The 14,888-nt window shown below is 42.3% G+C and overlaps 1 protein-coding gene across 7 annotated transcripts in view; it reads right to left on the reverse strand.

Annotated features, from left to right (window-relative positions):
• The window catches only part of anks1b (ankyrin repeat and sterile alpha motif domain containing 1B), a 339,546-nt gene that overhangs the window by 222,176 nt on the left and 102,482 nt on the right, over positions 1 to 14,888 (reverse strand). For all 7 annotated transcript variants that reach the window (XR_011190118.1, XM_015351924.2, XM_015351925.2 and 4 more), the window contains exon 3: positions 7,539 to 7,695. Coding sequence is in view for 5 of the 7 variants with exons in the window: in XM_015351924.2 (XP_015207410.1) it covers positions 7,539 to 7,695 (157 nt within the window). In the remaining 2 variants the exon portion in view is untranslated. The remainder of the gene's footprint in view (positions 1 to 7,538; positions 7,696 to 14,888) is intronic.

Below are 14,888 nucleotides of genomic sequence, written 5' to 3' on the forward strand. Positions count from 1 at the left end.
ACAGGACAGACCTGCTGGTCTGGTCCTGCCCATCTGCAGCTCCCCTCGGCTTCAAAAACACACGCATTCCTACAGGCTTCCAGTACAGGCAGACGTGAACTCAGCTTGCTTACTGTCTGATCAAATACAGAATGAACAGTATGTAGCAAAGGTGGTGTTACAGCACTGGGTTTCTATTGTCCAAAATATAGACTGGTGATGGGGAACAAAGCAGCTGAAACTGATATAGCTGAGTTGTTAATTAACACAGTTTATACAGACAACTACTTACAGTTTTACTGATCTAACAACCAAGATAAAATTAAAGAAATGTATGGGATCAAAGAACTGAGGAGTAGTGATCAAAGTATGGTAAACCTTGATATATAGGTTCAGTCTAAAATTAGGACTATATTTCTGGAAAGTAGACTCAAGTAGGAAAAACAGAAAACAGGGAACAGGAACAGGTAGATGTAGATGATGGCATTCTCCCAGTTTCGTGCAAGGAAATGAGGGAATGGGAAAGAAAATAAGGATGGAAAGAATTGTAAGAATTGCAATTCTTAAAAGTAACTTAAATTGTATTTAGCAGATTCTTTTCACAAGTGCTTGTAAGAATTTCTTTACAGTATATCTGCATGTCATTTATCATATTATGTCATCTGTTTACAGCAGGAACTTTACAATTTCAGACCTTGGAACTAGAGCACATTTTATTGATCTTTGAAGCAGTAGTCGTCTCTACTCGGGACTCTAGACCACAGTGTTGTGGGTTCGAATCCTGGGTGAAGCATTGCAGACACTCCCTTGAGCCAAGCATGTTCACCCAAGCTGCTCCAGCAATCACCCCACTGTAGAAATTATTATAACATGCAAAGAGACCATACAGATATTAAAAAAAACATTTCGGTTTTAACCAGATAAGTCAACTGAGAATAAATTATCATTTATAATGATAACCCAAGTACCATGCTCAAGGAAAAAACAGCAGTGAATCTGCAATGTGAGTCCACAACCATCTGGTTAAAAGAGTCCTGACTACAATACCACAACTCGTCTTCCTGAAGGGAGCTAAAGAGTTCTATCTGAAGACACTACCCAGATCTCTGTGATTGTTGTCTCACACAGGGGAGACCTTTGCTTACACAGCCACATCGTTACAGGAGCTGCCTTACTACACAGAGAGAAGGCACTGTGACTCCTATAAGGACATTCATTAATTGCACTTGCTGGAAAAAAGTGTGAATTAAGCCAGCCTCGGGCCCATTCAGGAAGAATAACGAGGGATTGTTGAGGTTAATTGTCTGTTTTTAGATGTGATTGATTAGTCTCGTTATGATTTGTTCAGTTTCTTAACACTTTGTCTCATTCGCATATATTTTGGCCCTGTCCTGACCCTATGACCGATGGCAGACCATGAGCTGAATAGCGAATCATGATTCACCTTGTGCTGTGTGAAGATACAGGCCCACTGACCCAACACTGCAATTAGCTTCAGTCTAAATAACACCTTGTGTTTGACTAGGAGCCGAGAGCACTCTTATTGAATTTGTTTATCCTTGCTTGCCTGTCTCTGGGAGATTGATGTAGACCTGGTTTGAAAGTGCTTTATTCTTATTTCCTGTACCACGATTACAATACTTTTCCATAAAGACCAGAGTGAAATGAAAAATCAATACTCCAGAGAATTAATTCACATTTCCCATTGCTAAACAATCCTAATCTATCTCCAATTATTTTCCAAATGAAAAGATTTGTGTGACAGAACTGCTGGTGGGGATCTGAAAATATAATACAGATCTGTTACATTTCTGGTGTAATGTTTTATTTAAAAAAAAACAAGGATTAAAAAGCAGAATATATATTAATATCACTCAGTTTATCTCTATATTTAGAGCACTGGACTGGACTCCAACACAGGAGAGACTAAATCAACCTCTGAAACCTCTCTTCCTCATTCAATCACACTGTGATCTAACACAAACTGAGAGCTGAATTACTCATGCAGGATTCAACCCTCCCATCTTTCTGTTTTCACAGACCGGTCGGCGACCAGTTTCATTAGATGTTTTCCTTCCCTGAGTCTTCAAGCAAAATTAAAACGCATCCCCACTCACACTTCCTTCTCATCGGTAATTCACTGCTCTGCATTGAACGGACTGCTCTATGACCATTTGTGTTTCAATCCTCACTTGATCATTTTAGTCCAATTCAATATTTTATCGGAAGGAAGAAGCTTAAAAAAGGAGCTGGAGGATGGAAGGGGTCTGTGGACCCCCTCTCAGCTTTCAGCTGATGGGGCTGTCACAAACAGAGGCAACAGTGGGAGGGTCTCAGACGCTGTGCCACAGATACTGTTCACTCTGTCAGCTTTTTTTTTTTTCATCCATTCATTTCATTTCCATGCTGTTTCTTCCAATCCAGGGTCCCTGGTAAGCCCAGAGCCTCAGTATTTGTGCTCAGTGAAAACCTTGTGCTCACACTGAGTCTTGCTGGAAAAAAAAAAACACTTATTTTCTTCAAAGATAACTTTCTTCTCTAACAAGAAAGCGATTCTGTGTTGGGCCTCCTGGCCTAGAACAAACCCCTTCATCGGACTCCGTCTTAGACCTTAGTTTAGGAAGAGTGTTACCTATGCAGTCATACTGCATGGAAAATTGAGACCCGTGCAATTGTACTCCAATATATCAAAATAAAATAGAAAAATAAGTTTAGTTTATTCTAACTAGTAAAGATGACTTAAGATGTTAACTTCTTTTTCTTTTCTTATTTATGTATTTTGTCTTATTGTAAAACGTGTTCATGTTGTGTTGAACATATTGTGTTTTGTGTTATGCCATGCACCTCCCTGCATCAGAAATTTCCCATCTGGGACAATAAGTAAGTACAGTACACGACCCACAGGTTTTTTGAAGAGTTGACTATATGCCTGTGCTCCACCAGGGGCACTGTTTTCTCTCTGTGTCCAGACTGAAATAATTCACTGTGAAAAAATCCACTCAGTACAGCAGGCAACTCTGCACACTATATTTAAGTGAGGGATATGAAATGATAAAAGGATTTAAAAAAGAAACAAAAAGAGAAACAAAGAAACAATAAACTTAAATGACCTCTACAAACAAAGGATGCTGAAGAAGGCCAAGAGCGTTATGTCTGTGTGTCTCACCCCCTCCCTTGTGAATTTACACCCCTCCCATCTGGGAATAACCTCCTGTGTCCTCAGGTGTAAAACTAGGGGATGAAAGCTGCAGTCTCACTCTCAAACAATGTGAAGTGGCTCTCCTGAAACACGGCTGTACTAAATTCTTTGTTGATGAAGTTTTTGTTGTAGTGTTGTGTTGGACTCTGCCATAGAACAAATTTTCCCCAGGAGATAAATAAAGCCTAGCTTGAATTGAAATATTTATCTGAGTTAAATAATCCTACACAAAAAAGGTTACAGTTTGGCAGTGTAACCATCCTAAAGACCAAAGTAAAACTTAAAGGCAAATTAAACAGCTCTCTTGGCATGGACACTGACAAAACAGAAACCTTTTGTTCTGAGAAATGTATTCTTCAAACACTTTTCTGTGGAGTAAATTGTTGCAAAACGTATTACTCTTCAGAGCTGCCAAAAAATACCACATCAACTTTCTCTGATCCTACATCAGGGCAATCTTCCATATAAGCCGATGCTGAAAACTTCTGTTACTAATAAAAACACCTTTCTCTCTGGCAGCTGTTGTCTGAGGAGGCCTGTTTAAGTTACAGAAGGGCAGTGTTTCTGTTTTCTACAACTGCTTTCTAATATTACCCTCAGGAGAACTCAGATAGACACAGGCATCAGTGAGTCTCTAGAGCAGTGCACTCATGTTGCAAGAACACTCAGAGGTGTAAATGAAATATTATGACAGAGTCTTACATTTGAGCATCTGATACTCCGATATCTCCAAACAATCACAGATTCATATATTGTCCGCTTACAATTTGCATAAAGAGCCAATAGGTCAGTGGATGATGTTGTTTATGTTTGCCTACACTATATCCTGCTACATCTAAAATCTCCAGGATCATATGTGAGACTGCTCTTTGTTGACTTTAGCATTCAATACCATCATCCCAGACGTCCTCCACAACACACTGTCTCATTTGAATGTAAAGAAGAGACGTGGATCCTCCACAACACACTGTCTCATTTGAATGTAAAGAAGAGACGTGGATCGTCTGGAGACATGGTGTGTCAACAACAACCTTAAGCTCAACAATCTCAGAACAGCGGAAGTGTTTGTTGACTTTAGGAAAAACCCTCCAAAACACATGTCCAAGAAACTGACAGGATCGCAGGGAGTGTGGTGCAGTCTTTCCAGTTCTTAGGAGTAACCAGTCTCTGAAAACTTCAGACGGGATGCAAATGTTATCAGCAAGGAATGTGCACCAGAGATTGTATTTCCTGCCTCAACTGAATGATCTCAATGCTTCTCATCCAGTTTTATTAGAGCCGTTATTGAGAGCATTCTTACAGCTTCTCTAACCATTTACTTTGGCAACACATCTGTCCACTCTGAATGGAAACTGCAGTGCATTGTCCCCTTTAAGAGGGAGTCCTAGGCTGCCACTTGCCATCTACTGAAGACCTGTACAAACTCAGACTAAAGATAAGATAAGATCACTTTATTGGCCATATACAATTTCTTGCATGAGGAATTTGTCTTTTTGCATACCCCAGCTTGCTCTCCATGAGACACACAGGCCCACAGATGGGGAGAGAGAAGCTGGGGGTCAGAGCGCAGGGTCAGCCATTTATACAGCACCCCTGGAGCAGCTGGGGTTAAGGGCCTTGCTCAGGGGCCCAACGGAGTAGGATTCCTCTGCCGGCCGTGGGATCTTTAGCCACAGAGCCACCGCACTGCTCAGGACGAGCAGACAAATAAAGTGATTCTGAACTTGTAAAACTGCAGCTATGTGACAGATTGTATTCAGACACAGTATACTGTACTGTACATTCACTAAGGACATTCTAAGCTGTAGCATTATTATACGAAAACCCTCTTTTTATTATTTTTGTTAGCCATCTAACAGCTGTCTACTTCTGAATCCAGGTCACAGATTGCTGTACAGTGTTTCAGAGTCGCCCCAGACCGGGGTGATTGCAGTGCCTCAACACTATAGAAGAAACTTCACTGGGCTCTGCAGATTGAAGCCTGCACAGCAGTGACAAGCTAACACCTCTCTTCGCTGAGCCCCAGCCCAGCGCTGAATGCCTGCAAAGTGTTTTATCATTTATAGCTTTGACCATATTGCTACTCGAAAATGCTGAAATACACATTCAAATATGCTTTACACAACATTAGTTAGTGTAGCACTTTGAAGAGACAAAGTATAACTAAAAGCCTTCAAAGTGCTACACTGTGCACTTTTATATTACTGAGTCTAGTTTAATTCCACAGTTCTACGACTGAGAACATCAGAAAAGCTGCACACAAGAGGAGGTCATTCAGCCATCCAGCCTGTTTCGTTAATTAGTTAATTAGTAGCTCACTGATCTTATCCAGCTGTTTCTTGAAGGAAGCCTGAGTATTGGCTTCAACATACAGTAGATGGACAGCTTGTTCCAGACTTTCAGAGCGCTGAACAGGAATCTTGCTGTATCGCAGCCCATCAGACAGCCATACTCTGTCTATTTACACAGCATGTTTACAGTATATTTATATGATCTCCTTCCATTTTGGTTCTGCAAATGTGCAACGAGATCCACCAGCCTTCACTGGGTGGAAAACAAATACGTTTCATTGCACAGCTGTTCAGGGTTCCAGCATCGCGGAGAAACACGCCTCTGTGGCACAACACTTCTCTACAACAAATGCAATGAATTGGTGCAGAATAACAGGGCAGTCTTAGGAAAAATGGTGCAAAACTCTGTATCTTTTATTTCCAAATATAACATTTTCTCAATTCATTTAAAAAAATGCAGTATGCAGTATATCCCCATCACATCATGTCAAACCATTTCATTGCTCATCAGCATTCGTCCAGTGTGCATCAGCCTTAAGTAGGCATAGAGCATCAGCTACTCAATAAAGCAGTTTAAAAAGTGGTTGTTTCAGAACACACTCTGCTTTTCCAGTATAATTAGCAGTGGTACTGCTATAATTCAAACTACCTTTTAATCAGAAGGTTTAGTACTTAAGAAAGAAATAAAATGGCTCACATCATGTTTATACTTAAAGCTGTTATTGTATTTGTGAGCTAGAACAAATCATCCGCTTAGAGCACTGAATTTAAAGGAGGTTGTTAACATCTGAAAGCCTTTAAAACATATTGTGCCCTAAACCTCAGTTCTGTCTTGAGGAAGAGCAGTGGATTTCTCGTGCTAAACACCTTTTCTACCTTCTGTTTCCTTCATCATTGATACAGAGAGGAAATATTTACAGTGAAACACAATAATTAGAGATGCGATGCTGAAAAGCTCAAATAAAAATTATTCAGATAAAGAAATAAAATAATAATTCAGAATAGTGATAGATTTAAACATAATTACAGCTAAATGTATATTTATTCAACAAGATTATTAAAAATACTTTACCTGTTGACAGAATTCGCCGCTTGGAATGTAACTTATGTTATATATCACTGCATAACAAGTACTTGGTCATTAAAAATTTCAGGGCACATTTCTCAAGGCTGTTAACTCTGGCGTCCTGGCTAAATTCCACTCTGTGCTTGAGAAATAATCCTTTCCTATAGCTCCCCCTCCATTATACTGTACTAGTCCAGTGATTTCTCACTCCTCCCGATGAGCAGAAAGGCTGCTGTGGGTCACTTAGGTTCAGCAGCTCTTCAGTGCAGTAAGGCAAAGTGCTCTTTGGTCAAAACTCTTTGGTCAAAACGTTCTACGCAAATTCAAAGAATTGTAATTATAAATGATATCAATGGCTTCAGTTGATTGGATGTGAAAGGAACACAACAGTCCGATGGCACCATAAGGGAAAGTCACTGTTTCGCATAGTAAAAAAAAACTTTTATCACCGGAGCACTAATAAAAAACACTTTTTGCATTTTAAACTTCAGTTTGGTAGTATTACGGACCTGTTGTTTTAAGGCATTGATTAAATTAAAACCTCAATCCAGCCATCAGCAGCAAAATTACAAACCCTATATTTAATGGCAGGTTTCTACTGGTTGAAACATCTGGATGAAAAAATACCACCGTCTTGTACTGGAATTGTAAGTCGCTATGGTCAGCATGATCGAAGCTTTTATTTAGCCTGAGCTTCCACTCAGATGAACAGGAAATTAAGAGCAATTGTCTAGCAAAGATGTTTGTTTGACAATCAGTAACATTCTTAAGACTGCACCTTCTTGAATAGGAATGATTACTGGCACCAGAACACAGATATGGGAATAGTCCCTTGAGCTGAAGCAACAGAGAATCCAGCACATACTTTGACTTTTCTTCTATAACACCAAATAGCCTACTTAAAACTACAGTAGATGATCCTCAAGATCTGATTTTCACCACATGACACGATCTGAAAATAACACGAAAAGTCCTCTGTGCACACAGATTCCCTTTCCAGTACCTGCTCGTTGACTCTGCTGTGTGAGGGCCCGTAATGGATGAGGATCTTCACTATTTCCACATCTCCCTTCCAAGCAGCCAGGTGAAGAGGGAAGCAGCCTTTATTGTCGGCAATGTTGGCTGAGGCTTCGTACTGGAGTAGCTTCAGGACAACATCCCTGGGGGACAGGAATTAAACAAAAGAAACAGCCAACAATTAAAGAGAAAACACACCTAAAGAAGGCTTCACAGCCGAAACGTTGCGTTTCTTTTCAGCATGGAATAAACCTTAACTTGTTCCTTTGCCAATTAAAATGTCAGCTATGCTTGACAAGCACTTCTGTCACATTAAATAACTCCACAGGGCCCTCAGCATTCGGAGGGTGCTTGACTTTTCTTCTAGTTCACTGGCATCGCAGGATAGAGTCTATAATGAGGCAGCTGTCATTTTAAGCCTTTTGAATGAGTTTCAGTGTCTGGGAGGAGGTTTTAAATCCTTAAGGTCATGATAATGTTTTGAAAAGGGTGACACCCCGCAGGCTGGAAGTCTAGTTCTGAAGACAGCAGGTGGTTCTGGGTTTCGGCAAGGAGACCTGCGCAGCTGGGAAAGGGCAAGAGGCGCAGGCAAGGCTCGCAGGCTGCAGGCGCAGCAACAATGGTGGGACCCCTAAGCCATGTGGCACGTGGTGTTAATAGTGGGACTGTGGCAACCCCTGGTGACACTCAGTTAGTGACACGATGGAGGAGCAAACCAGACTAAGGACCAGAGGGCTGTAAGAACATCACTGTATGGACCTAACAGTGCATGTCTGGCAATCCAGCTGTTGTGAGGTCTATACATGACCTTCATGTACCTTTAAAGCCTCCTCATAGACATCTGCCTTACTGCACTATTCTATAAGGACACCTACAAAAATCAGGCAGGATTACATTAGTACTGCAAATAATTTATCATCTGGCGGCCCGAGGAAAATCTGAAGTAATGAAAGAAGAGTTAAAACATCTTATAATGGCGAGAACAAATAAGATCTGTCTAAACAAAGAGCTGAATAAATTTGCTTCACTCCCAGAACTGGAATCAGATGATTGAGCTGAAGGCAGCAGTTTCAAACAGGACACTTCAACTGCAGAGACACATGGGCCAGGCTCATTAAAAACATTCCAAAGATATTAGGAGCATGCTCTAGTCCACCAAATGGGCATGTTAATTACAATTAATAAATTAATTCATGTATAAAAATGAAGAATCTATATGCAAAAGAGGTAAGGTTTATGGGAAACTTCAACTGTTCAAACATAGACTGGGAAAGATATATGGGAATATCAGCAGCCAAAGGCAGATAGGTATGGTTAATGACATCTTTCCTACCCAGTGTGTCAGAGCATCTATAAGAGAAAATTTATTGACCTCAACTTTTCAAACAACCAAGACAGGGTGAAGCAAAGAGAGGACAGAACCATTAGCTTGTCAAAAAACATGCTAAAACAATTTATTAATGATTAAAACCCAGCTGGATTCAAAGTTCTTTTCATAAAGCACAATGAATTGCAAGCAGAGGTAAAAAAGGGTATAAGTAAGTCCAAAAGAGAGACTGAAAGGAATATTGCAATGGAGGCTAAAATATATTTCTCTCTGAACTACAACAGAAAATGTACCATTAGGAATGAAGTAAAATATATCTGCGATTAAAGTGGTAAAAATGTACACAGTAAAAGAGAAATGGCTGATGTATGAGAGTATTTCACTCATTCACTAAGAAATAAGTCTACAGCATGCCCCAAGCTGCAGGAGGACCAAGTTGTGTATTATATAGTATTCGCGTAGAACAGCCATAAGCGTTTTGGGCACTAGAAGCATTGAAGATTAGAACCCCCCCAGGCCTGATGTTGTGTAGGAGCAAGGCATGTTATTACACTTAGAATTAAGCTTCATTAAAGATTTCTAGTAATCCTTCCGTTGCCTTGACCGAGCAGGTTGGGCCTCTGTAAAAGCAGAGAAATACAGCTAAAAGGGACCCTCTGATAAGAGGCATTTTCCACGTATAGATCACAGAGCAGGACATTGTAAAGCTGTGTTCATTCCACAACACCATGGTGCAGCCTAGATCCCTTCAGCCCGCTATGCCCCTTTGCCAAGACAACGGATCAGAGGTCACTGTCGGCACTCAAACAATGATCCATCAATGACGGACCTGCAGGGTGAATACCAGGACTACACTTTATAACATCCTAACCACATTCTGTGGGTTAACTCACTGGCCCATCACCTCTGTCTCCATCAAAACTGGCAATCTGACTAATCTGCCTACCACTCTATGTCATAGTCTTAACTTTTCTTCCAAAACACCGGGCAAATGTTAAATGTTGACAAATGCAGGGTTTTACATGCAGGTAATAAAAACAAACTATAAAGTCCTGAGATGCCGCCTGGGGTGGGCCACACAAGGGGGGTTGTTTAAGGCAGGTCCCTAGCCAACAGATACACCCCCAGCACAAGCTGCAAGCTTCGGACGGTGCTCTTTATTTCCAAAGCTGAAGGAAGATCAAAACCGTCATGACAAAGCAAAACAATAAACTAAACAATAGCCTAGCTCCTTGTTGATAAGTTTTTAGTCAACTACTATCCAGCTGGCCGTTTACCTGCTTCAGTGTTAACAAAGCTTTGGAGTCACACAAGTCAAGCACTCACGAGTTTCTCCTGTCTTCTCGAGTCCAAGGCCCTTGGGCAGTCCACGGAGCTTTGGTCTTGTCACCCAGAGTTTCTGTCTTCTGAAATCTCACACAGGGCCTCGGCCTTCTCACTTGATCACCCACAATGACCGACTGGGGAAGCCTCAGCTGACCTGTTCACCCAAACCAATCCCCTTCCTTTCAGCCCCCTCGTCTATTGTCTCCATTGGGTGGGAAGAGTTTCACCATGAGTTAGCGCAGGGGTCCCAGTCCTGGAGGACCAGTGTATCTACAGTGTTCAGTCCAGCTGGGTTCGTGGTGAGTCAGCACATCACTGGTCTAATTTGACTAGTTGAACAGCTCCTCTCACCAGTTACTGATGCTTTAAAGAGACCTAGAAGACCTGCAGACACACACTGGACACAATGTCCAAGCCATGAACCGTGAACCAGTTTGCCCAGCAGGCTTTACCTTTGCTGATCTCTGAACACTTCTAAACGATGCCATACAATTCATGGACTTTTTATAGGATGTATGATATGTACACTACATGTTGCAACTGTTATATCTCTATGAGCTTACAAATGATACCACAATGCATCACCTGGACAGCCTACTTGACAATTATGCCATGCATTAGCCTACAGGTGCTGTCAACATCAGCCAACCTCCGATATACTCCTGCTCTGGGGTCTCGAGAGAACCAACAAATACTGTACCAGCCTCGTCATGATCTTGTCAGGGTTCCACATGGATCTCCAAAAAAATACTTATTTTGGAGAAGGAGTCATCTTTAACACAGGTGATGATCAATACACCTTAAAAAGATCACAACCTTTCACAGTACCTAACAAAGGGCTTACACAAAGAGTGGTTGAAGAACGGAACGAGCTGGCCTGCCACTTTGTTGAAGTCCTGTTTTTTTTTCAAGAAAAGGCTGGATGAGACCTTAACTTCCGAGCACTGAATGGATAAGACAGGGCTGAATGGTCTCCTCTTGTCTGTAACATTTCTTACACACCTCTGACTATATATCACCCTTACAATGACAATGACCACACAGTGGAATGGAATGACATCATAAAAAAATGACTGGCAAGATTTTCCAAGGAAGCCACCCTGACAGGCTCCCTCTCTGACTCACCAGGCAGATTATCAAGGCTAAATATAGCACTGAAACAGAGCTGAGTCATTTCTCCATTCTCTGGGGGTGATCTGCTACAATAGAGTACCGTTCCCAACACACGTTGGCAGGCAGTTTTTCAAGTGAATGGAGTTTCCCTGCTCTCTCTGCCTGACCTGCAGCAAGTGTGTGATACGAGTCCCTGGGTTATTCAAAGACGACTGCATGGATGTGTGAAAATGCCCTTTACAACAAAAACTTAATGCATAATACCGTTCAACAGGCACCTGTTATCTGGATGTTCCTAGTGCATGCCCCTGCTGCTCTGTAGTACCTGATACATACAGATAATCATGAGGATTAAACAAAGGAAGAAATTTAAAAATAGGTAGAATGTTTTAAGAGGACTTTATTAAAATATGTACACAAAGGGCAGAGTGGGGGGCAGTGGAACAAGCAGCCCAGCCATGTTGTATGAGCTGGTTCCCTAGTGTCTATCAAGAAGCAGCCAGATGAGATCCTTGGATTAATTACCTACTAACGACCAAACTACCTAGGTGGGTCGAATGGCCTCCTCTCATTTCAAACCATTCTTCTGCTCTTATCAACACAGCACAATTCCACTGACCATATGGTCTGTGTGGGTCCTAATGCCCCAGTACAGTGACAGGGACACCATACTGTAAAAATGGCACTATCCTTCAGATGGGACGTAAAATCCTCCTTTGGATGAGACTTTAAAAAACCAAGGGCATTGCTCAAAGAGTAGGGGTGTTACCACGGTGTCCTGGCCAAATTGGCTTCTGGGCTTTATCAGCCATGGCCTCCTAATAATCTCCATCTCTGAACTTGCTCCATCACTCTGCTCTCCTCCCCACTGAGAGCTGGTGTGTGGGGAGGGGATCCACATTACCTGTAAAGTGCTTTGAGTGCTGTCCAGATAGAGCTCTGAAAAGCTCTATATAAAAGCTTAAGGAATTATTATTAGCAGCAGCACTAGCAGTAGTAGCAGTAGCAGTAGCAGTAGCAGTAGCAGTAGCAGTAGCAGTAGCAGCATCAGTAGTGGCAGCAGCAGTACTGGCAGTAGCAGTACCAGTTGTAGTAGCAGTAGTAGCAGTAGTGGCAGCAGCAATAGTGCAGTAGTAGCAGCAGTAGCAGTAGCAGTAGCAGTACTAGTAGCAGCAGTACCAATAGTAGTAGTAGAAGCACTAGTAGTAGTAGTAGTAGTAGTAGTAGTAGTAGTAGTAGTAGTAGTAGCGGCAGCAGTAGTGGCAGTTGCAGTACTAGTAGCAGCAGTAGCAGTAGCAGAAGTAGTAGCAGCAGCAGTACTAGTAGTAGCAGTTGGAGTACTAGTAGCAGCAGTAGCACTAATAGTAGCAGAAGCAGTAGTAGTGGCAGTTGCAGTACTAGTAGCAGCGTTAGCAGTAGCAGTAGTAGTAGTAGTAGCAGCAGTAGCAGTAGCTGTAGCTGTAGCAGTAGCAGTACGCCTGTTTTTAAGCGATTGGTTTAGACACTCGGCTTCTCCCCGCAAGAAAAACTGCTGAAACAGGCAGACTGGCCATCTGGCCCTGGGCAAGGACGATCTCCGACAGCGCTCCTGACAAAGGGAGAGCTGCGATTATGCCTCCCACCAGGGGCACACCTGTGTTTTGTGAGTCCTGCAGCAGGTACAGCGGAGACTGTTCCACCAACAATGTGGATCATTTTAAATGCCAGAAAAGTTTAGCTACAGTAGAGTGGGAGGACAGAAGTCGTGTTTTGGAGGAGCGCAGTAGCACACTTTCTGAAATGAAACAGATTGAGGGACGGATGGATTCAGCTCCGTCGGAGCACTCAGTCGACCCAGAATTGGCTGCAGTCCCTCCCGGCCCAGCTGTCTCCAGCTCGGTGCCGGCACCAGCAGCAACCACACACCAGCCCTGGGTCACGGGCAGACGGGGGTCCAAGAGCTCAAAGACTAGACCCCCTGCACAACAGTCAACAATCCGACTCAGCAACAGCTTCTCTGCTCTCGGCAGCGGGGATAGGGGGCTTATAATTGGCGACTCGATAATCAGGAATGTTAGAATTCCTAACCGTCGTGAAGCAGCGGTTTCCGTAAAAATCCTCCCCGGGGCCCGAGTTTCTGACATTGAGGCGAAACTGGACACATTTTCCAGCAACGACGTCCCCACCTTGGTTGTTCACGCTGGAACTAATGATATAAAGCACCAACAATCCGGGGTGTTAAAGAGTAACTTCATTTCTATGTACACAAGAGCACAACGACAGTGTCAGAATTTAATTGTGTCTGGTCCCTTACCAGTCCTCTACAGAGGGGATGTAACCTATAGTAGGCTCTACTCTCTAAATCGCAGGTTAGAGACTTGGTGTGCATCCAATAGAATAACCTTTATCTATAACTGGGATGGTTTTTGGGGAACAGCCTGGCTTTTATAAACGGGACAGTCTCCACCCAAACTGGTGGGGATCATCAATTCTATCCCAAAATATAGCAGACAAACTGCCTGCTTGACTACAAAGAGCACCACCCAGGTCTCAGCCTGGTGATCTTAAATCGCGTGCTGTCTCTACTCCCACCTTTAGTTCACCTCCTGCACTGACCCTGGTTCTCTGCTACACCGCATACCATAAATCCCATAACTATCCAGAACCAGAAATGATTGTGGATAGACAGAGCACAGCAACTATCACTAGACCTAGACTAGAATTCAGACGTTCCTTTATTCAATTCAATTCAACTTTATTTGTCATTATACTTACACAGGAGCATAGTATAATGAAAAGTGTTTCTCATTAGTCTCTCAGGTGCAGAATATATACAGAACAGCAGACAAGATGACAGAAAATACAATAACAGTAACAGTGTAAACAACAGTATGATACCAGTGTGACAGTACTGGTATCTGTTAAAACCTGTGCACAAACAGAGCAAAACAGTGCAAAATAATATGTCGATTTTCAAACAGTACAACTATCAAATAGTAAAACTCAATCAAGTACAGTTTTAAGTTCTAGTTTGTCTTACATTCAGTTGTCGGAGGTATGGTGTATGTAATGGCGTAGCAGTACAGCCGTTGTGGGTACAGGGGGAAGTGAGGAGAGATCATAGTTTGGTGGGGGGATCACCAGCTCGATGGCTCTGGGGAAGAAGCTATTTCGGAGTGTTTAGGGGCTCTTGTCCTGATAATTTAATCTCCATTCCACTGGTAAACTCAAATCAATTAAAATATGAAGCTACTGTTAAAATGCTCACTGTTAAATGTTCGCTCATAAGGCACCAAATCAGTTCTGGTTAATGATATGGTGCTTGACACCAACTCTGACCTGTGCCTACTAACAGAAACCTGGCTCTGACCCACTGACACTATTCCTTTAGTTGAAGCCTCACCTGATGGCTATACTTTGTTACAGAAACCTCGTTGCTCAGGGCGTGGATCTTCAGCAAGTCTCTAAAATTTAATTAAAAACTATAAACGACTTTCACACATTTGAGGCAATGCTTCCGAATCATCCCCATATATTCTTCAAACACAATCAAATATGCCGCAAAGAAGTCTAGTACAAAAACAATGTGCA

The sequence above is a fragment of the Lepisosteus oculatus genome, chromosome 7 (assembly GCF_040954835.1).
Source record: "Lepisosteus oculatus isolate fLepOcu1 chromosome 7, fLepOcu1.hap2, whole genome shotgun sequence".
In the NCBI taxonomy this organism is placed as follows: Eukaryota; Metazoa; Chordata; class Actinopteri; order Semionotiformes; family Lepisosteidae; genus Lepisosteus; species Lepisosteus oculatus.